General features: G+C 39.0%; 1 protein-coding gene across 1 annotated transcript in view; it reads left to right on the top strand.

Annotated features, from left to right (window-relative positions):
- Positions 1-24,452, top strand: part of LOC104130954 (vasoactive intestinal polypeptide receptor 1) — a 30,367-nt gene that overhangs the window by 1,852 nt on the left and 4,063 nt on the right. The window contains exons 2-11 of the mRNA XM_009644061.2: positions 8,007-8,243; positions 11,885-11,992; positions 12,724-12,833; positions 16,369-16,466; positions 17,578-17,710; positions 18,148-18,301; positions 20,220-20,280; positions 22,164-22,233; positions 23,076-23,167; positions 24,153-24,282. Coding sequence (XP_009642356.2) covers positions 8,007-8,243; positions 11,885-11,992; positions 12,724-12,833; positions 16,369-16,466; positions 17,578-17,710; positions 18,148-18,301; positions 20,220-20,280; positions 22,164-22,233; positions 23,076-23,167; positions 24,153-24,282 — 1,193 coding nt within the window. The remainder of the gene's footprint in view (positions 1-8,006; positions 8,244-11,884; positions 11,993-12,723; positions 12,834-16,368; positions 16,467-17,577; positions 17,711-18,147; positions 18,302-20,219; positions 20,281-22,163; positions 22,234-23,075; positions 23,168-24,152; positions 24,283-24,452) is intronic.

Genomic DNA, 24,452 nt, shown 5'->3' on the forward strand with positions numbered 1-24,452 from the left:
CTGCTGAGCTAAACCGCTTTCTTCTTCAAACATGTAACAGCTTTTCACATTTCTGGGGAAGGGGTTCAGTCTGATCTAATGAATGGAGGTGAGAATGGAAACACAGGTGGATTATCGTTGAGCGATACATTTGCTTTAGCAATGCGTTTCTTGTAGTAATAGGCATACGGATCTAAATCCATGGCAAGATGCTGGGCTCCCACTAAAACAGAGCTGGGTGCCTAAATTTCTGCTATAGATACCGTTGGCTAATTTGTGTTGGAGGGACATACATGCTTCTTCTAAGGATCCGGTCCTTGCAGACCTTAAATTCCCTTCCATAGGGAACTGGAGGTGTGGAAGGATCAGTCTGCTTAGGTGTTTCATTAGCCTGGAGGGAGTTAATGGAGGGAGACGGGCTTCTGTACAGTGAGTCACTGTGTCCTCAAATAGGTGTCTGAGAGAGGTAGGAGGAATCCTTCCCTGGAACTGCTTGTCTGCCTTCATTGATCATTAAGGGAGGCTTGATGGGGGAGTTTAGATTAATCATCTAAAATTATCTATCTAAAACTAAGAAACTTGTCTAAAGCTACTCATTTAGCCTCCTTCAGTACTACTGGGAAAAGGTGGAAACGCTCCAGTAACAATGGCTATGGCTTCAGTTGTGTGAACTTGCAGATGGACTTTGACATCTAGATTTTGGTTCCTTGGGATTAGGTGACATGAACCCCACCTTTAGGCAAATGTGCTACCCATGCTGAAAGGGAGAAATTTCTCTTTAATTTGGAGGAATACTTGCAACAGCAGAAAGCAAGGATCCTCAGTTATTAGTGTTCTGTTATTCTTCAAGTGTTAGTGGTAATTAAATGCTCTATCAGTTTAGCATAGAGCTAATAAATTCATTTTCAGTTTTCTCAAGATAATACTAATTACGTAGGGATTATAAACAAAATAAATTAATATGGTTGTATTGCCACATACAGAATACCTATGAGTAAATACATATATTGATATACATTTGTAGCAAGTACTGTTCTGTGTAAGGCTATGCAGTTAAATACAGTCAGATAAATACAATCCAATACACAGAGGAGCATTCAAGCATTACTCCAATGTCTTAAAAACAATCTTGGAAAGATATTCCTCTAAATGACTGTAAGGCAATCAGCATCTCAGCTTCTCTTGTTCCATAGGTAATCGAGTTAGGAAGAGAAAACAAACAGCAAAAATGTCCTCTAGGTAGTCATTTTCCCCCAAAAAGACTCCTGAAATAATCTATTTAACTGGCTGAAGAGAAAGATTGGAAATAGGTCTTTACCTTTAGGGGTGAAAGCTTCTGGGGTCAAGACTGTGTCAGAACTTGTAAACTGAGGGCAGGACTTTCTAGATAACTAAATACATTGCTGGTGACTGCGGTCATGTCATTGCTGTGGTGACTTCATGCTTTACAGTCAATCAAAATCAAGAGTTGTAAACGTGGCTTGGATATGGTGGAAACAAAGTGGATGCTCATCTATATTTACATGCACATGTCAGCGGTGGACTCCTTTGCTGCATAAGAAATCTTTGGTTATTTTTTATAGTTTCTTGTAGCTTTCTGACAGAACATAATACCACATATATCACATTATAAATATCCCAGAATTACTTGTAGGCCATGGTTGGTAGGAAGATCCTTACTGGGGTGATTGTGAATGCCGTTGTACTGAAATGGACACGAGATTACGCAGCTCGAGGTTGGTCCCGGCTCCCTTCAAAGCACGTGTGAACATTGGCCCTGACTTCAGTGACCTGTGCTGCCCAGTCTCCAAGCTTTCTAATTAGCACTTGGCTTTTCCAGAAAGGTGTTAAGCAGATGGAAAGAGATGGACCTAATGGAAGATTTTGATGAGATATATTCAACAGTCTGAGAAGACTATGAAAAAGGTGGAGGATTTCTTTGTCGTCTTCAGTTATACGACCTGTGTTCAGCATTTTTCATGAGCCTCCTTCCATCCCATAAACCTTTCCCATTCCTCAAAATTTCAGTTGAAAAAAATGTATGCATTTCAGAGCATATCCTGGTTCTCCAGACTGTGTCTTTGGCCAACTCACTGGCCAACTTTCAGGACTGACTGAACACTTTATTCCATAGTTAAAATTGGGCAGGGGATGCAGAATTTTTGAATGTCTTTGCTGTGCCTTTCTGAACCCTAAAATACCAGATGAGTTTTAATCCTCCAAGCTGGGAGTCAGTGTGACGTGAACGGCAGACAACGCTGGTTTTGTATACAGGAATTCTAAAATATTCAGGTATCAGAGTCATATCAGAAAAAACTGAACAGGGGAAGCAGAGACAGGGAGAACAGGGAGTACAGAGGTGATTTCAGAGGAGATCTCAGGTGAGATCTGAGACATGAACGCAAGCTATAGAGACAGAGGCAAAAAGAACAGTGATGAATATACTTAGTAAATGATTTATGCACTTGACGCAAAGCCTATTTGTGAGGTTTTAGGATTGCACTGCATTGGAAACTAAACTGGATTACTGGAAAGACCCTTCAAGTTTTTGAAGCCTTCCCATCTCGCCAATGAATGCAACCACTTCTTCAATTTTTGATTAATTTTAAAAAAGGCTAAGTGTTACCAATTTATTTCTGGATCTTTGATCCCACTGAATTGCTTTTTCAGAAGTGACTAATATGTTTGGTGCCCAGCTTTGAAACACTTCCCTTGTTTTCAGAGAGCATAGAAAATGTCCCTACTTTTCCCCAAGTGTGCTAATGGACTTCTTAATGAGTGAAGATCTGTCTTTTATATGGCATCTGAATTACAGTTTTTATACCACCACAACAGCCTAGGGGCACCATCTTTGGATGGGCTCTCAGGAAAGATTGCTTTTAACTAAGTTGCACTAAATATGGCATGATGATGATGTTAGAAAAACTCTTTTCCCAGTGCTTCCTAAGTCTGATGCTGTCCAACATGAACAAATCAAAGCCCAAAGTGCTATTAGATTGATTTTTCTGATCAGTTTTGGGCAAATAAATAAATTATCATACAAGAGAGGAAATATAAAACAATATTATACTTACTATCAGTGAGTATACCATTTAAGGTTCCAGTGCAATAATCTTACAGACAGTAAGAAAAGGAAGCCCAAAAGTAAGTGCAAGCCCAAAATCTGGCTCTTTAAACTGTCTCGGGTTTTTAGCATGCCCAAGCCTGTCCTAAGTAACTTTTAAATGTTACCGTGTGATTGCTTTATTCGAGGCAAGATTGTGTCAGTAGTCAGGATTTAGTGGAGTTAAGATGCCCCTGTGAATTTTGGCTGGTCACTGATGTTCAAACCAGCAAAAAAGTCTTCATGCTGTGATGCTCAGCAATGCAAAACCCCATTCCTTGAGTGCTGCCTACAACACTGCATGAAATCTCTACATTTTCTGTATAAGCCTTGGGGTGAAGGCACCCCACTGTGATTTTTCAGTGAGGTTCATGCCAGGTTTCTGCCTAGCTACTAGGAAATGTTGATCCAAGAAGCAGCCTTTTAAATCAGCCTCTTACGCTTATGACTGTGGCAGGGAAGACTGTGTCAGTTTGGACATCCCTGCCTCAGAAATCTCTGCTTTGTTTGGTTCCTAAATTACCCTTTTCTAAAGTGAACAAGAGCTACTCTTTTCCTACAGGAGCTCAGTCATTACAACAGATGCCTCCCAAATTGCACTATGTCCCTGCACCAAATTCAGAGCCCCTGCTTTCTAGAAAGTCCCATCACCTAAGCATGGTAGGCAGATTAGAGGAACAACACACACTTTTCTCTCAAGGCACTGTGAGATTAATAACAAAAAATAAGTAAGTCATATCCAACAAACCACAAATAATATTCTGCCCAGAAGGCTTTTCCTTAACTTTAAAATGGTCTTTCATTTTCTTAAAGCCTAAGGAAGATCAACAAATTGAAGCATCATCATCATTCTCAATTTTTTGTATACATGCCATTTTTTCTTTTTTCTTTTTTTTTTTTTTTTTTTTTTTTTTGCAACAATGACATTACTTACAGTAAGGCTACAGGATTATTGGTTAACAACACCAGCCTCATTTTTTGCTTCTTATGGGGTGATCTGTAGGTTACATCTGCAGTCGTGCTTGATGTTGATTTTCAAACACTGAAGCGTCAGTAATGTTTAACATATGCACTGGCCTATAACAAAACCTCTGGGCTCTGGTGGCTATAAGCACCCCCACCCCAAATCCAGTAACCCAGAAACAAAGAAAATGTGAGCATGCTGATTAATTGTTTAGCTGTCAGTGGTAGTGGGGCCAACTACAGTCTCGTCGTCAGTGAGTATCACCAGCAGTAGGTCAGGATTTCTAGAAGAAATTGTGTCGTGATTTAACCCGGCTGGCAACTCAGCACCACGCAGCCGCTTGCTCACTCCCCGCTCCCTCAGTGGGATGGGGGAGAGAATTGGGAAGGAAAAAAAAGTTAGAGCTGTGGGCTGAGATAAAGACAGTTTAATAAGAAAAAAATAGTAATAATAGTAATAAAGAGAATGGTAACAGAATTTACAGAATATACAAAATGAATGATGCACAATGCAATTGCTCACCAACTGCCGACCGATGCCCAGCCCGTCCCGAGCAGCAATCAGTCCCCGAGCCGCGATCACTCTCCCTGCAACCGGACCAACCGACTAACCCCCCCCGAGCATGACGTTCTATGGTCTGGAATAGCTCTTTGGTCAGTTTGGGTCAGCTGTCCTAGCTGTGCTGTACTCCCAGCTTGCTATGCACCTGGCTGAGCAGGAGAAGCTCAAAAAGTCCTTGAGTAGTCTGAGCACTACTTGGCAACAGCTGAAAACATCAGTGTGTTATCAACATTCTTCTGGTACTAAATCCAAAACACAGCACTATGCTAGCTACTATGAAGAAAATTAACTCTATCCCAGCTGAAACCAGGACAAATTGTAAAATCATGTCTTCTGGTGATTCATCACTCTTTTCAGAGGCAGGGGTCTGGAGTACATGATCTGATCTGTTACGGCAATTCCTCTGTCATGGGTAAAACCAATGCAGTACAACTTCCCTGAGAGTAGGGTATGGGCTTCCCCGGCCACTGTAAATCAATAGCGCTCCACTGATTTCAGTGCAGCTCTGCTGAATTATGGTGACTGAGGGTCTGGTTCAACAGATGTAGATTTCTCTCAAAGAAGAGAAAAAAGGACATGCAGCCTACTTTGAGCAACAAGCAGTCTGGAACACGTATTTAGTGTTCAACATACCATTTGGGAGAGCTCAGCTACTTAGCCCCTCCTTTATGTTCCACCTGCATCTGCTGCATGTGCTGCTTAAGTTGTCTTTTGGAGAAAGATAACCCTTCCTCCTCTGAAACTTTTTCATAACTAATTATGTTTCTGCTTCCACCATTCACAGCACCTCTGGCACGAGGAGGGAGTTAAGTTAACCCATCTCTCCTAAGTGCTTGTTTCTCAAAGGCATTTCAAATCTCCTTTCATGGTTTTGATTTCATTTTGGGTCATGACTGGCCATTGCTTTCAAGCTTTTTGTCAGAGGACTCAGTATAGATGGTAAGTTGTAGAGCATCATGTCAAGTTGTCATGACTTAAACATCAGACCTAAGAATATTCCAAATTTTCTCAGTAGTAACAGAGTCCAGAAATTCCAGAAAGTGGAGAAATTATTTCTTTCCAGTCCAGCTGAATACATCTTTATAAATTCAAATAGTGACACATTTATGTAGCAATCATTTGGCTATTACTACTCAAATAATTTGTTATGTAGGCTGAACGCAAAGTGAAATGTATGTTAAAAGATAAAGCAATGGGCAGGGATCCTATTGATACCTGAAAAATTTTATTTCGGAATTATGTTACTATAGTTGAATAGCAGGAAGTACTATTTTAAGAATCACTCATGCTTATTTATAGAATGTATTTTGAATTACCCACTGGAGGAATATAATGCATGAAAAAAGCCATGTCTGAATTTTCTTTTTGAACAGTGTCCTTAATCCTTTTTCTGTTCTAATATTAGAACGTATGAACCATCTCTAGGGCCTCATAATTAAATGCAGTCTGTCTGTGCTACTTTAAACCCCAAATGTAGGCAGAATTTGTAAAGGTTTTTAAAGAAAAAGTTGTGTTCTATTTTTTTTTTCCCTAGGCAGATATTATTGCTAAAATGTAATAGTCTACATGACTTCTGGTAAAGTTTCTGTGGAGGCTAAAAAAAGTCCTGGTTGCGCTGCTCACTGAAAACATTCTGAAGGCCAATAAATCAACTTCTTGAGACTGAACAGGCAATAGAGCAGTGGATTTTTCATCTGTGCTGTGTTTTCAAAATCATTAGAGGTTTAGAATGGCCTACAGTCTTCCTCAGAAATGTCTAGAAAACCTTCAATCCATCATTTCAATTAAAATCACTAACCCCAGAACCCCCCCGGCTTTGCCTTGAATAGCATAGCTTGCAAAGGAGCAACCCCCCTGCTCTTTTCCATGTAAGACTCCCTATGTCTTCAAAGTCCCAATAGCCCAAAGGGGGTTTTGGTGCGATATTCAGTTGTCTGAATACAGTTCAGTTGCTTTCTAGACAATACTGACTCCATTGACTCTGGAGTTAATTCAGTTGCCTAAACATGGGAGTGTAGAGTTATTTGAGACATCAAATAATGCATTTGAGAATTCTGCATGGGGCTGGCAAAATGAATGCAGAATCTACACGAGAGGGCTGAGATATCCTACAGCATCCCAAATTGCACCCGTGAATCCTGGGCAAGTGAGACATCCTTTAAATTTCCATGGACTACAAAAGAAGCTCACAAAACAAGGTCACATGTAGACACTGACATTGTAGATTCTTTTTCAGAATTTAATTGCCTTTCCAGAGGCAATCATTTTAGGATGTTCTATTAACATGTCCAGAATCACAGCAGATGTGATGCAGGACTGCAGGGGACATGAAACTTTCTTGAGTGGGAGATGAAAGCCAAGCAAAATACATGACAACACCTAAATGACGCTAGGTATCTGTACTTAAGAAGATGAATCTAAACTATTCAACAACTGATATCCAGAAATCCATTTAGCTGTTTAAATGTAAGTATCCTAATCTGCGAGTTAGATATCATTCCATAAGCTCAAAACAAGTCACTAATTTTTTCTCATTTCTTTGTCTGGTAAAATCAAAACAGTGCCTCTGTCTAAGGAGTGTGTAGCAACTCTGCATCCTCAGACAATAAGTTGATAAAATTTTGTTATCATTCAGATTGAACTGTGGCCAAGACTACCATTTTTCTAATTTCTCTAAATTCTTGGACTCCAGTATTTCTTATTTAAACCCCAATGGACATAAAACTTCTGCTCCTATTTATTGCTTCTATTTTTGTAGTTTTACCAACCGCATTCAGAAGGGAAGAGCTTACTCCATGCTCTATCAATAGTGTGATTTGTACGGCACTATAATCTCATGGTTTCAAAGAAGACCAGGAGCCCATTCTATTAGTACCAGCATCAGTGCAGAGTAGGCACACCCTCCTGAAAAGCAATTAAGACTTATTGTCACACTTACAGCTAATTCCTCCAATAAAGAAAACTTGATTCTTGAGAGGAATAGGAATATTTTGCCCATGGGTAGTTCTAAACACTCAAAATAATTAACTAAAAAACTCCCACCCAGCATGTATATTTAAAGAATTTTATTTATTTTTATTTGTTTTATGGGGTCAGACTGCATGTATGCTTGGGAGTTTCAGTGTGAATATTCCCATAGCTGATGGATTCATTCAGTTTTAGCCAGTTGACAAGGAGGTGGAGATCTAAAGACTGTGATATCCATTTAAGTTTTGTGAAAAACAGAGGTGTAAAGGAGAGGTGGTATAAATGTCCAGACTGGAGAAGAGGTGCTATGTGAGCTTGACTATCATGATATACGGAAGAATCCATACAAGTATGTGTATCCAGATGTGTATACAAATTAATAAATGTAAAAGATCACAGCCTCCTCCTGCTGTTTACCTGTCCTTTTTGCAGAAAAATCTCCAGCTGGAGTTTTCACACTCTTAGACCTCAAAGTATCAGCCACAAAGTACAAACTAGGAAGAAACCTGGATCTGCTCATTCTGATAATCACAGAATTTCTTGGTTTGTTTTGTCTTTCTCTTACTGAGGTTGAGGGAATCCACCCAGAATGCAAGATATTCCAGCAGGTGGTCAAAGAGGAGGCACTCTGCTTAGAAAAGAATGAATCTGTTTCACCTGATCTTAAAGGTAACAGTCCTGATTGTTAAGCCCTGATATGAATATCGCTTGTATATAATTTCAGGGGCCCAATGTCAAGATATCATTTGTTCTCCTGACTCAAGATTTGATTCCTATTTTATTTGGTTTCCTAATAGTTTAAAGTAGCTTCTCAGTAGCTGTAGCTACATCTAGCTGTAGATTACTTTACCTCATCCCATTTCAGACATCTTTAAAAGCTCAATGTCTAAGTCAGGACTTGTCTTCTTAGATTCCCTTAAAGTAAATGGAGGAAGATGGGTGTTCCTAGAACATGTTTCATTGCCCCTGGTTTAGATGCTTACTTTAGGATGAGGTGAATCATTCTCTGGAATAGTATTTCTCTTTACTAACTACAGAATGAGGCTAAGTTGATTAGTTCAGACCCTGACAAGTTTAGATACTTAGTTAGGGCAGGAAAACCCTACTCGGAATGCCTTACATTCCTAAAGTATTTGGTGTGTTCTTTACTTGTATCCAAAACTTCAAAGAAGCTTCCACAGAAGACACTGAAAAGCATGCTGAAATTATATCGTGTTGGGAATCACTCCAATCCTGTGAAAGTGTTCCTTCAGAAAAAACAAAAGAAATAAATAATCCCAAATTCTTCAAAATATTCTATTTTTATTTTTTTGGAGGTTTTTTGATTCTTTGTTTGAAAAGATTTATTGTGGTGGTGTTTTGAAATCTATTACACGCTCAAATATAAATTTTGAAAATTAAAATGAACATTTCAAAGAGCCTGTAAGATATTCTTAAAATGCTGCATAGGGGTTTCACTTTGCTGGGGTTTTGGTGTTGTGGAGAGATGTTTTGAGTTGATTCAACGTGAAATTTCAAAATGTTCAAACTCTTGAAAAAGTTCGGTCATATTTTTTCTGGCCAACTTTGCTTAGAAAAATATCAATACACCTGAGTGAGATTTTTCAGTTGGCATGAATTATCAGATGTTCATTTTCTACAGAGGAGCTATGAGACAAAGAGGCCTCATGAACTTAGTGTGAATAGAAGTATTGCAGCTACGTGGAAGTCTGCCTTTAGCAGCCTACTGAACTGTGGAGATTAACCCCCAGGATATTTCCTTTATCTTCTTATTTCTTTTTCTGCAGCCTTTCCAATCACTCTATGTCTGATATCCTTCCTGTACTTGCCTACTCTACTTTAGTGGTATTTCCCTCCCCTTTTAATCAAGTTCAGAATACCTCCTGGGCACATTTTGGACTTGGAACACCCAGTAACCCACTCAAATATTTCTAGCAAAAATCATGCATTTTCGATAATGATTTATTACACGCATTACAGTTTGACATTCTCTTTACCAGAAAAATAATTGCATGATTTGGGAATCCTCTTTGTAGCAAAGGCCACTCAAAGAAATAAAAACCACTCAAACTTCCGTTGAACTGTTTAAAAATCTTGACCCTTGTCAGTTCTGATCTTCTCAAAGCTCCCCTTTTCATATTTTATTCCCTAGAGATGGAAAAACTTTAATGAAAAATTGTTCTGGTATTTACAGCTTTTCTCAATGTATTTTTAAATGGACCATTAGATCTGGAAAAACAATTAATCCCCAATATTTTATCTGGGGTATTTTAAAACTAGACTAGGATGGATAAAAGTACCTGGCTTGCATTTCAGTTTTCAGGAATTGCACATGAGACGAACTGAAGGATCACCATTTGTGCAGTTACTCCCTAACACTCACAGAGAATCCCAGCTGGAATGAGCCTATGTTGCAGGTTTTTTCATCCTAAGTAGTTCCATTTCATTTTTGCTGTACAAAGCAGTGTCTAATGAGTGTCATCAGTAGAGTCCAGGGTGCAATTCCTCTCATCTTGAAGCAGATGTGTAAAATTGGTCCATTGAATGAAGCTCTAAAGATGCTTATTTTTCTCCATTGTCTAAAAAAGAAAGAGCCCTGGGTTACTGAAGAAGACTTAAATATCTATGTTGTCAACATTACTTGCTTGATGGAGTCTCAGGTGACTTGGACAATCATTAGTCTCTCGAAAACCTTGGCGTGTAAAATGCTCTTGCTGCCTCTGAACTCATTGGTTTCTCTGATGTAAACTGAAGAAGTCACTGGAAATAAAGCCAGATCTAAGACTTAAAACATACAGGTTCCAATCCTACATAAGTCACCTGGTTCTGGTTTTTAACCCCACATTGTCAAACACAATAGATTTTTTGACCCAGCTCCTCAGAGGTCCGTCTAAATGTGTGGGCCACCGCATGTCTACGTGGGACTCATATTACCTGACTTTATTAATTTGAAAATTAGGAGCCTAGTTTAAGCTATAATAATCAGAGAGACCTAGGCATTTGCAGCAAGTGATTCATCCCATCCTCAGAAAGGAGCATCCAATATACGGGATGAATCATGTGCTGGCAGTCCCCATCTCTTTCTACTGGTTACAGAGGGAACATTGCTAAGATTAGCTAATGTATTTTAGACAATTAAAATTAGAGATAATGAATCAGGGCTTCTATTTTTTCATCTGGAAAATTTGGGATACCAGGAATTACACACTCCCAAGGGTGATGTGAGGATAACACTGTGGGAGATTCTCAGGACTAACCTTTCGTAAGCCAGAGAGTAGCTTTGCTTAGCTACAGGCGAGTAATATTGCTTCCACATTTCAGCTCTTGACAATTTTAGATTTGCCTTGTCATTAGTCACAGAGGAAACAGAAAAGAATCACTGAAAGAAAATAACACCTCCCAAATCAAACTCATGTACTACTTTATATCCACCTTACGACTATCTAGAGATTAGTTTTGGTTACAGTGCAGTGCTTTTTTTCTTGTTGTTTCAAGCACCTTTACATGCTGATAGTTTTGCTGTGCTGCACCCACACCTATTTGCCAACAGACACTGCGTGACCTCAGCTTGAGTCTCAGTGTGATGATGCATCCATGACAAAGCTGTGATTAACTATAACTTCTGGAAACCCTTTCTATCGTACTCATAGCTAGTAGCATGCTCTGCGTCATCAGCTGTCAACCTCTGGTTTAGGGAACCTTGTGAATGTCAACCAGTCAGACCTACTCCTGATGATGGATATTGTCTGTGATGCTGAGAGATGTTTTTCTAGTTTGGAATGAATCTAATCCCTGTTGAAATCCACTGTAAAAATGACACTGATTGCCTAAGACCAGGACTTCAGTCCTTATTTTTTTTAAGTCAGGTGAAATTGGTAGACTTTAAGCATGGAATCAAGAGACTAAGGCTCTTAAGTCTGATGTTTTCAGTTAGACTCTGAAACCAGTAATAAGAAATCTTAAGTGCTAGTAATTATTCAATATTTTGATTTTGGTGATTTTTATTTTGACAATAAAGAGAGCTCCAGTTGATTTGACTTTCAGATTGTGTCTGCTTGACTTCCAGGTAATCCTCTCATGAGATAAGGTGGGGCAAGGTCCAACTGGAATTCCAAGTGCATATTTGAGCAACGATGCATTCAAAGAGAAGAGGAAAACAATACAAGCCTTCATTTGCAGAGCTGCATGTCCTGTTGTGGCTCTTCTTCATGCATGTGAATTAGAGGAAAGCCACAGACAATCTCATTATGGAAGATCAGCTGTGTGATGATCTGTGTGTGTTTCCTTATTTAGAGGCACTTCTTTTTCAGGTTGCACCAGAGATTGGGACGGTCTAACCTGCTGGCCCAGAGCCACTTTTGGGGAAGTGGTTAAAGTTCCCTGTCCAAGATTTTTTGAAGAAATCACCAATATCCATGGCAAGACTTTTTTCCTATTCTTTTTATCCCTAGATATTTTGAAAATAAATTCTAATTCAAGATTCAATAACTTGCTTATTTTCCTGATTCACAATGCTATTTTATGTCAGCTGACATAGAGTAATTATCCAAATACACATCTTGGCTTATGGTCAATATTTGGCACTCTTCTGTTTTGCATTACGCTGCACTAATTGTCTAGTCTCTTTGGTGGTCTAAAGAACATGAGTAATTGCATACATTGCTAAGGTTATAAAGGAATATAAGTATGTCATAGAATCACTAATTTGTAAAGTCATAGAATAATTAATGTTAGAAAGGTCATCAAGTCCGATTCTCTAGTCAGAGCGGGACCAAGTTCAAAAATTGTATCTAACTTCAAAACTAGATCAGGTGGCTCAGGACTTTGTCCACAAGCACAGATGATGTTGTAAATGCAGGATAGACTGCATAATTTGATTTCCTCTGTGTAAAGATTGAATTTGCGGAATGAATTTCTTATATGAAATGTAGAAGTTCCACTGCATCTTGAAATGAGGAGGAACACCTGTCTCAACTTTTCAGATGATTTGTAGAATATTATGACTCTGTAGCTAATCTTGTTGAACATGACTAGACCTGTAAATGCCTAACCTCAGAATCAAAGTAGGAAGAAAATCTGTTGTTTCTTGCAAAACTTCAAGAACACCCCCCCACTATAATTAATTCTCTGAGATACTTTACCGTTAAAGGCTTCCTTCAGAGAAACTGTACACAGGAGGCATATTGGTCAGAACCATTCCCACCATACACCATTGCCTGTGGATTTGATGAAGGTTCCAGTAAAGGGCCTGAGGATCAGGTGAGTTTTTTATTTCCTGCTTATGGACTTCTCCAGAGCGCCCTTTTTTGAGTGTGCTGAGTAGTTGGATTCTCCTGAACATATGAGCCTTGTCAGAATCCAGTAATTACCCATCTTTAGTGCTAAGCTCAAACTTTTTAGGTATATTTATAGACTGTTTAACAAATTAGGCTTAATATAAAGCAAAGGAGTAGCATGTAGCACTTTCCTCTCTATCCAGTTGTCTCCTCTTGGTGTTAAACAGTAGACTCACAATTAGTTCGCTTGTCCTGCCTAACAAAGACTTCGGTTCTCTGACAGAAGTGATCTGAATCCACATCATGCACCCACCTCCAGGAGAAGCCCTACCAAACAATCTGTGGAGAATTTTTCAGGGAAAATTCCTTCAGTTCCCTTCTGTTGCTTGTTTTCCCAGATTTTCTTTGAGTCAGAGAAAAAGATTCCATAACTTCATAGCATGGTGGTCAATGCACATCTCTAGGAGGGAACTCCTGGATGCCATTGAGTAATTTCACACTTTATCTTCGGTGTTCAGTGGAGTAGAAAATGAACCCCTATTTTTCTTATCCGAAGAGCATCATTAGGTGCTCAATTAGGTTCCAGGAGTGTTTCTTTTTCACCCACAACTTCATATGATTTAAACTTCCATGTTCCTCATCATTGGCTTGGCCCCAGGATAGGAATGCCTTGCACTGCATCAGTGGTGAGCTTAGCCTCATGGCTGAAGGTTGTTGATTAACAGGCATGTGCTCGCTACTTCTGCCTCTTGAGTTCTGACCTTTGCTAAATAGGACAGTTCAGCATGAGAGAATAGTGTCTCCATGCCCTCATGCCCTGGGGCAAGGCTCATACATCTTGTACAAATGCACTAGCTCCTGGGGTACATTGCTGCTTCCTCCTCCTATAGCAGTATTTTGATAGAAGCAATACACTACCTTCAGCCTATGAAAGACTGACTCATATAACTTCTTGAGAGTGGTTTTGGTTCTTCAGGCATGAAAGTTTAAACACAGCAGTACTAGTTCAGGCAACTGAATTTTTTGGAAGTGTAGACATAATTGGCGTCAGCTATTTGCCTCCATGAACTTAGATACTCAAGCACAGCTGTAATAGGCAGTACAGATATCTGGAGCTCAATTCCCCACCTGTAAAACTGAGAATTTTTGTACTTCTTTACCCCTTGGGGAAGCTAGAAAGATAAATGCTTAAAAAACTTCTGGAAATTTGCTGGAAACCCTGCAAACAGTTCAGAAGGCATGTGAACTGGTAAGGTGCCGTGTATCAGAATACATGCATAGCTCTCCTGCCATAGGGCCAGCTGCCATGGTATGGCTCTCACCTACAGAGCTAAACTCTTTTACTTTCCAGACCAGGGTGGCCTTCTCCAAGTGGTCCCTGGCTTCTGCTAAGCCAGGCATAGCCTGTAGCTGCACTAGGATGAAATCAAGCGAGGGACTATATTTACATTTTAACATATATTTACATTTTATCGAGAGCAGCCCTGCCGAGAGGGACTTGGGGGTACTGATGGATGAAAAGCTAGACATGAGCTGGCAATGTGCGCTGGCAGCCCAGAAGGCCAACCGTACTCTGGGCTGCATCAGGAGAAGCGTGGCCAGCAGGTCGAGGGAGGTGATTCTGCCCCTCTACTCAGCTCTGGTGAGACCTCACCTGGAGTACTGCGTCCAGCTCTGGAGCCCTCAGCACAAGAAGGACATGGAAGTGTTGGAGCGGGTCCAGAGGAGGGCTACAAAAATGATCCGAGGGCTGGAGCCCCTCTCCTATGAGGACAGGCTGAGAGAGTTGGGCTTGTTCAGTCTGGAGAAGAGAAGGCTACGGGGAGACCTGATTGTGGCCTTCCAGTACCTAAAGGGGGCCTATAGGAAAGATGTGGAACATCTTTTTAGTAGGGCCAGCTGTGTTAGGACAAGGGGAAATGGTTTTAAACTAGAACAGGGTAGGTTCAGGCTAGAGGTAAGGAAGAAATTTTTTACAATGAGGGTGGTAAAACACTGGAACAGGTTGCCCAGAGAGGTGGTGGAGGCCCCATCCCTGGGAACATTCAAGGCCAGGTTGGATGGGGCTCTGAGCAACCTGATCTAGTTAGCAGTGTCCCTGCTCACTGCAGGGGGGTTGGACTAGATGACCACTAGTGGTCCCTTCCAACCCTACACATGCTATGATTCTATCATTCTATCATTCTAACATTATGGAAGATTTCAGAGGAAGAGGTCATGTCTGTGTTGTGGCTGTGTTTAGTTTGTTATTCCAGACAAACCCACAAAGTCTGTAAAAGGAAGATAAGATCAGTAAACTCTACTGCATTGTAAACACAGGGAAGTAGGTGAGAAGAATCCCACTTATATTCTAAAAGATCCACTTGTTTTGTATTTTGTAGTTGCAGTGAGGACTTATGATGTCTTCTGCATATAGTGTTGTTTTTTTAATTATCCTACAAAAGCAGATAAAATGCATCAAAATACTTAATTGTTCAGTTGAAGAATCGATTTTCTAATTTTCACCTGTGTTTTGAAAATGCTGTATAAAAGATTAAGACTATTTCAGAAACATGAGGATGATTCCTAGGTTGTCAGGGTTGCATTATTTATTAATGGATTTACTTAAAATTCCTAATCGGTTGTCTCAACCTAGAATTGCTGCCTTTTGGATAAACAGAGTTTGGATCAATTAGAGAACAAAGTGTCCATTGCATTTGCAAGGAGGAAATTTGCTTGGACTCAGCTAATTTAGTTTCTTGGGATTTTGAATAATTAGGTGATCTTGTAGTGAATCAGAATAAAATTTGCATCACTAAAACGATGTAAAAAAGCTTCATTTTTCTTGAGACACAGGATATTTGAATGCAAAACAAACAAATGAACTATAAAGAATTTAAAGTGTTACAGTATGCAGCTGCTTGTCTAAATGAACTCTTTGTCCAAATGAACTGTTTGTCCGAAGAATTAAAGCCCGTGAGGCTATTTTCCTCGCTTTGACTTTCCTACCGCCACAGTATGATGTGACTGTTTCCCACTGTTTCGGTTTCTGCACCTGCAAAATACAAGTTTTATTTCTCTTTTAACTACAGCTGTTTATGAATATTAACACTTATCGAACCTGTCAGAAATGTCCTTTGAGCTGAACAGAGTAGAATCTGGCCCACGTCTAAAGTGACAGGTTCACAAGTCACCCTTCAGCAAGCTTCAGTGCTCTAGAGTCTTTAGGTGCTTAGAGAAGAAAATGTAGTTACTTAACAAAAGTAACATTTTCCTGTTGAACGTGCTCACGGAGGTCACTATTTCATATGAGCCTGTGGGCTGTGGAACCTGTCTCATGTGTAAGGTTATGTAGGGTTCAAAAGGAAAAAGGTGTGTTAGCGATGGAGGGAAAAACCTGAATGAGGTCTTAAGCACACAAAGCAACACATAAGTGATGGGACTGACTAGTAAGGGAAAATTTATATTAGTGAAATAAACACACTAGCGTGTATGCTGCAGAACCACCAGCATTGGTCTGTGTTTTCTTTTTCTCACAGAAATCTTATTACTCTGCATTTTGGCGTGTCTACACTGCTGGCTATGCAGCATCAGTGACTTCACTCATTACAGCTCTAATTGTCTTTGCTGCATTCAGGTAAAAAAATAATGTTCTCTTTTTCAAGATGTCTTAAGATAGCCTCATCCTAATTCCTCTCAAACGCTCTGTTTTTTTGGTTTTGGGGGTTTTTTTATTCTTATTTTCAAATCCTTCTCAGACGTAACACCATTGATGGCAATGGGTCCTTCTCTATTCATGTTGTGGCATTTCCCTGCAGATGTTAAAACAATAAAGCTGGCTGGCCAGTCCATCTTAGTCTCTTTAATGACACTGTACATTGGAAATACTCCAGCCTGTTAACACTATTAACATGAGATAACTATTCCTCCAGTGCACAGCAGGGCATACTCTGCAGAAACTGAGTGTCTCATGTCCCTGGACCAGTAGTAATTCTAAACTGTCCATTCCCTCTGTGAAAGACCATTGCTTCTATAACTGGGAGCTATAGAAAGAGATTTAAAAAAATTTAAAAGTCATGTTTGCTGATGTTGGATATTAGGAAATGGTTCCTGGTTTTGATTGGTCCCAATGAACTTGGACAAAAACCTTAATCTTACTCTGCAGATAGGAGTGCAGAGTACAGAAGCCGCTTCCTAACTGGAGTGGATTTGCAGCCTCAAAGGTCCTATCAGTCATAGAGCGACCCAGGACCAATAGGCTGATCTGTCCAAACCTTGAAGGAGTTTCCTTCAGATCAAGGCCAAACTGTGGACATGCAGTCTAGGGTAAGGCAGCTCCTTCTCTGGCAGTCATCCCACAATACGCGATGGATGCCTATTCAATACTCTGGTTTCTTCTGGCCAGAAAGGGGCTGAAGAGCCTGTGGCAAGCTTGTTCAACAAAAAATGCTATTTGGAAAAATTAAACGGCATTATTGCAATACAACCCAAGAATCCCAGTTACTCTCTGCTTCTGGCATCTCCTTTAAATGTGTGATGATTCAAGGACAATTAGACTAGCACTTTTATTAGCTTAAACAGATAATAACAGTTCTGCTCCCTTGTGCCTAGCTTCTTCTTAAATAGTGACAGATCATTTGTTTGCTTTGGAAGGTGTCTGAAGTCACCCTGTATTCCTGTCTGAGTATTGATGAGACCATGAGAAATTTTTGGTAAAGAATAATTTTTATTTTCTCTTTTCATGTCAGAAAATTCCACTGTACACGGAATTACATCCATATGCACCTGTTTGTCTCCTTTATCCTGAGAGCAATTGCTGTTTTCACCAAAGATGCTGTTTTGTTTGCAGATGAAACTATGGACCACTGCCTAATGTCAACGGTACTAAATTACCCCTCTCTCTTATCCTTGACTTAACATTTATTTCTTTGCCTGAAGAGGACACGGAGATTTCCTAATGCCGTTTCTCTTTAGTTTGATGTAGAACTGAAATGTTAAACCAAACAATACTACAGAAACCCAAAGACCAAGTGCTATGGCTACATTCAGCTTTGATATATAAGGTACAGGTCTGTTGACTCTGATGAAGCTGTAACTGTTTCTACCAGTAAAGAATTTCATCTCTAAGAGAGGGTCAATGTTTCCCTTTCAAAAAACCGAAGTAAAGTTGATAGAAATTATGGAATCCCATACCTACTGAAACCTTGTAATAATTTCTTCATTCTTCTGTGGTAACATTGAGCTTTGCCTATATTTGTGGAGAAACCAGACACAATGGAGAGTAGACCTAATGGTTTTTTCTTCCTCTGCATTTCCAGGTTGCTTGTAAGGCTGCTGTGGCATTCTTCCAGTTCAGTATTTTAGCCAATTTCTTCTGGCTTCTTATAGAAGGGATATACCTGCAAACACTGCTTTTGCTGACTTTTGTTTCGGACAAGCAGTATGTATGGTGGTTCATATTCACTGGCTGGGGTGAGTAGTCCTGTCCTCTTTGTGTTATTTAATATTTCCGTTTACTTTCATATCTGAGTTAAAAGGTGACTATCAAAGGTGCCACCTTTCTGATGAAAGTTGCCCATTCATCCAGTACTACTATATCAAAACCATACCATTATTCTGTTTTTCTTCTTATCTTGTTAGATATTTAACTGTTCAAAACTTTGAAGGAGAGGGTAGGATGGATTTCTAGAAGCATTATGATATGCCTACTCAAAAGACTACAGCATTGGTCTTTGTGACTGGGTTTAATTTCATGCAACTACAGTAATTTAAAAGTTAGCCATCTAATCAAAACTATCTCTCCAGGTTTCTCCTGCAGTCAGTAGAGTGAGGTGTGCATGCCATGGTGATGATTAATCCAGTCCTCAAGAAGATGAGTAATGTGGCTGGGTAACATCCTGGAAACATGTTGCCTTCCTCCACTGACTAAAGAAGTTTGGGTGACATTTTGCTTTCAGTTAGCAGAATTAGGTAGATTAATCTTAAATCACATTGAGTTCAGGCCTAGGAAACAAAAATTTCTATTTTTTTCAGGGACCTGGCTTTAGGTAATCTTTTGAGTTTATATATCAATTAAAATAATCTCTGATTTTTAGGATATTAATACATACATAAAATATTATTTAATACATAAAATTTATTTCACTGGACAGAATTGTTTATTGTGACTCTCAGATATTCTTGTTCTAATCTTGGCCATTTTAAAATGGAGGATTGCAAACTGAGTGGTTACATGACATTTTTGGCTTAGTGAAATTAAAATTCTGAAGTACATAGTAATTTATCCTTCATCTTCAGATTCTCAGACTTTTTTTCTGTAATTAAATTTTCAAAGTCTGAATTTTATAAAGAGGATGTTAATTTAGAGCCATTCCAATTATGAAATCCTGAAACTAAATGCTTAGACCTTGACTAATCACAGCTAAGTTGAGAAAACAAAGGTACACCTCAATTAATAGTACAGTAACCCTCATCTCCTTCTATAATCAATGGAAAGTGAGAGACATCTCAGGGGTAACTTAGATGTAAATATTTCTCTTGATTAATTAAAAAGGTAACTTGAACTGAATATGGTCTCAGTTTAAAGGCCTTGAAGAAAGAGCTAAAATTAGGAAGGATAACTTCTGGGCTTTTCCTACAGATCTCAAATGACACTTAGATATTACCTATATTTCTATAGATTTATCAGTGAAAATGTAACTTGCTCAGATTACAGTCTCTTTTGTAGCAGCTTTGAAAGTCAGTTGGTCTTTGGAAATTCCATTACGCAGAATAAGAGCAAAAGCAATTGCAAAGTTTATAGATCTGTTTAAAAAAAAAAAAAAAAAAAAAAAAGGAAGAAAAATAAATAATTATTGAGTCATAAATGCAGAAGGATAAGCTGTGACAAAGTTAGGTTAGAAATCACCAATTCATGGATTTAGCTAAATTTTCAAGAAATGCTTATCAGTTGATGGCTCTACACTGATTAGTAGAAGCTCCTTAGGACAAAAATGTGAACTCTTCCATCTAGTGTATGCTGGCCACAATTCAAAAGATAAAAGAGCTTTAGCTAAATGAATAATTCCTCCAGCTTTACAAGTGCTTGTAATTCACATCCAAACCTTCAAGTAATTCTTAGCTGTTACTTCTGAAGAGTTAGTTTCCCTGCATCCCCTATTCCCCTTTGTTTTAATTTCATTCTTCTGACTTTCTTTTCCTTTTTTTTTTTTTTTCTCCCCCTGAACAGCAAGTTTAGTTCTTTCATAATGTTATTTAAAATTGTCTGGCCCATTGTTGGGCCTTTAATGTCCATCCAATCTGCTGCACTGTGAAACTTCTTGGAATAAAGTTTCTATGGGGCACAGTATTCAAAACAATTATATTGTGTGTTTCATGTTGATTTGTCCAGGAGCTCCCACTGCTGTGATGTTTGCTTGGGTCCTCACAAGAATCCATAGACAAAATACCGGGTAAGTCAGAGCTTGGATAAGGAATCCAAGATCATCCTATTTTGTATTGTATTTAGATTTTCTGGTGGGAAAAAGATAGATATAAAAAACAGAGAAGCAAAAAAAAAGTGTTCCAGAGTTGTTCCTCTAATCTTTAAACGCCATACTCAAATAAGTGAGAAAATAGTTTTAATTCTTTTGATTTTCATGTGCATATGTGGAGTAACAAAACCTGGAAATATCATAGTAAGTATTAAAATTTCATTTAGTTTCTTAATGTCCAGTCCTTGAGATAATTATATTTTAAGAAAATCACTGTTTCTGTATGAAATCAGCCATAAATTACTAACACTAATCTCTTCAGATAAGTACCTCCCAAACAAACACATGATGTCCTGATAAGTAATTTCTTCTTTCATTTCTTTGATTTTTTTTAATTTGTCTTTGATTTTTTAATATGAGAGCCAGGTATAAAGCAGGTGATTGTTTACTAAAAGCTCCTCTGAAGGCCTTCGGGTCATTTCACATGGATGATCATTTGGAAAAGATACTGTTTTACACCAGCCTGCTCAGGACTCAGATTAATGATGTAGAAGCAGTAAGTTCTATGGCCCACCACATTTAGCACACCCTATTTTCCTTTCTTTATATTACCGCAATACATCTGCAAAAGTTCTCCACTGTAATGTTTCATAAGTGGAAGTGGTCTACCTTTCCACATCATGTGTTTCCTTTTCGTAGCCAGGAGAGGTGTGAGAAAAAGTTCATTTCCTCCTTTCCGACTGCTCCTCTTCCAAAGAATTGCTGGGTCTAGCTGTTGGATCTGTAGCAGAAGAATCTGGCACAAGATACTCCAGTTACAGAGAGAGTTCAGAGAATGGTGGAGAGCAGGAATAAGAGCTCTGATGAGTTCTCACAGACTTGAAGAGGGGGCTGAAAGGTGTCTGAACTTCAGGTGCTCTTCCAGCAAAGTCCCTACCTGCTCAGTTTACTTCTCTGATGTATTTTAAATGTCCACTTTGAGATGAGATTAATTGTGTCCTGCTGTACTGATTTCCTTTGGCTGCAAAGGAAATGTATTTGAATAGATGAAGACATCTACATGGTCAGAAGAATCTCATTGCGGATCCTGCATTCATCTGGTTGCTCTTCTAATATGAGATATATAAACATTCTGTAGTTTCAGAACTATGCGCCTTTTACCTAACAGCCTAGTGAATGGGAAACTCAAGTTCTTCAGACACAGCTGGTCTGAACTCACACTGCTCACATTGCAGTGATACACCTTACACCCAGACATGCTGGGACAAGCCACCATCTGTAAGCTTTATTGTCATGGAGCCAAATATCCTGTGTCACAAAACTGAAAGAGGGAAAATAGAGGAAGAGGGAGCATGATATAACCTAACATGTATGGCACTTGACTGGAAGGAGTTAAGCTGGACTGTTATTGATATTAAGTACAGGAAATCCTCACAACAAGGACCAAAAGTGCATTCTGCCCTCTCCTTTCAGGGTACCTTTACTAGGGCTCTAGATTTTTCCTTCCTGTTTCCTCATGACCCCAAAGTCATCACATTTGTGGATGCACAGTAGTTTAGTCTCTGATCTGTACCCTGTAAAACAGGCACTTTTTCAACAGGAGAGCCTGAAAATAAAAATGTGCATTTCTTGACTTTGCTTTGGTTCTTCAACCTTTGCCTCTTACTGAATAAACTTTCCTTAGATTGGGCTGCACAGAAACTTCTAGAGAGGTATCAGGGTACAAGTGCTGTCAGGGGCCTTTAAACAGTGATTTAAAACTTCGTATCCATCACTTTCTTATTCTGTGACAGAAATAATTTCACATGTTGTGAAAGGTCACATGGGATAGACAATATGACTGGTTTTGTTTGCTGTTTCAGATGTTGGGATGATGATGAAAATGGAGTGGTGTTATGGATCATCAAAGGCCCCATTCTGCTAACTGTATTAGTATGTTTTTTTTCATTTTGTCTTGAGTATCTTTTGAAATGTGAAAGCTAAGTTAGTGTTTCCTTCCAGTAAGCTGGGAGAAGAGCAATAGCACATGCCATGGTATTGAATTTCAAATAGTTTTTAATTATTGTATAACGTAAGGTTTTGTTGTTGTTTTTGCTGTTTTTATTGTGTCCTGTTCCACCACAGATCACAACCTAAAGGGTAAATACTGTATTTTCTAGAGTCATGCTAGGACATAATGAATCATCTTGACACCTCCATTCCACATACCACGGTCCTGTCTGTGTCTCTGTAAGTCATTTCTGAAGAAAGGCAAGACTCTCAGATAATATGAAGCTGGTTTAATACGACAAATACTTATAATATACAACAAATACATAATTTTATCTAGTGTATTTTTAAAATGCATTCTTAAGACATAAACTTAAGACAAAAAATGACCCTTACGCACACATTCATTCCATCTAAATTTAGGGAAGAAACAGTAACGTAACAGTGTTGTAAACAATGAAGGGAGCAGGGGGGGACTATTTAGACCTTGTAAGATCTGCTAGGTGCTGACAGCAAATACTAGGACTTAATATCAGACATAAACCAATATTGAGATATGTAGGTCTATATTCATTCAACATAGCTTTCAGCATATCCTTATGTATAACTATATATTGGTGGGAAAAATTGTACTATTTCCAATGCTATTGATTTGATCTGTGAGCACATTTTCACTGGGCTGTACTGGTACAATTCTTATAACTGAGAATTTTCAGTTAAATTGTATCAACTGAAAATGTGTCTTGACTTGCAGTAAGTTTACAGATTTTGTCTTGTCTTTTTAGATTAACTTTATTATATTTATTAATGTGATCCGAACTCTAGTCCATAAATTGAAATCTCAAGAGGGAGGAGGGAGCCATTCAAGCCACTTCGTGTAAGTATTTCTGGGTCTTTTGATATTGACCCATTCTAGCTGCTGTAAGAGAAGTTTTATGGGCAGGAGCACAAAATGTTCTCCTCTTTACTAATAGAAAGAGAAATCCCCAGAATAAATAACAATGTAAACTTTCTTTTTCATCCCAAATATCTCATCTTTCTCTTTCTTCAGGGGGAGGAGGGTGAGGTGGATGTGTTGGGGACAATGAGAAAAGTAAAATATAAAGTATTACAACTCCAACAGGACCTACCTTGAAAGTGTAAACATTAAATGTCAGGTTGTGCATCCATCTTGCTTCCAGTCCTATATGGTCACATAGGAAAAGATGCAGATAATTTCCTTTAAATTCTTCACAGTAACATGGTGCTGATGTTCTGGTAACTGAACCTAGTCCTTCATGTTTATGACCCCCTTCAGAATCAATGTGAGTGTCATCAATGCAGTCAGAGGACTCAAGTGAACTATTTTACTTGTCTTAAGATACATAGGTGTGGCTGTTAGTTATGGCACAGGACCTAGCGTAAACCTGTGCCCTTCTGGAGTGAGCTGAAGGCCAAGCAGAAGACCCTAGGCTCTCACACCATTGTTTAAGCAACTGAATTGGGTCCTATGGACATTGATGATGAGATCTCCATTGACAGTTTTGGAGTTTGAGACACTTATATGGAGGATACCTACATGTGATTGAGGTTAGTCTCAGGACAGTAGATCAGAGTACTTAGTTTGGTGCCCCTGTTTTTACATGTATAGTGGGGAGAAGAACCCTTAAAGGTCAATCCAGAAAACTTAAATGCTTATTTTTTTCTTTTTTGTTCACGAGGTGTTGACGGTGGGAGTGGCAGAAAGTAATCTTTCTGTAACTTTGTTAGATGTAGTTGCCTCCATTCTGGAGCCGTACCCTGTATTAACATTTATTTCAACATATAATTGCTATCACTAATTCCATATTTCTAACAGTGTTCTTTAATTCTTGGTTTGCCAGGAGACTTGCTAAGTCCACATTACTCTTGATCCCCCTCTTTGGAGTGCACTACATTGTATTTGCATTTTTCCCAGAAAGCACTGGTTTGGAAGCTCGCCTTTATATTGAGCTGGGTTTGGGTTCTTTTCAGGTAAGCTGGACAAAATGTTTATCAGTCCTAGGAGGCCTGGGCTGAAACACCACACTCTCAGGAATTTTACATTTTAAGTTGGTTATTAGAGCAGGTCTTAATAATGTGTCTGAATTGAACACACACATTCCATCTGACTCCTTCGCAAGCTCTTTCTGTTGTTCATTCCC

The sequence above is a fragment of the Egretta garzetta genome, unplaced genomic scaffold, assembly GCF_000687185.1.
Source record: "Egretta garzetta isolate BGI_Z169 unplaced genomic scaffold, ASM68718v1 scaffold117, whole genome shotgun sequence".
Classification (NCBI taxonomy): domain Eukaryota; kingdom Metazoa; phylum Chordata; class Aves; order Pelecaniformes; family Ardeidae; genus Egretta; species Egretta garzetta.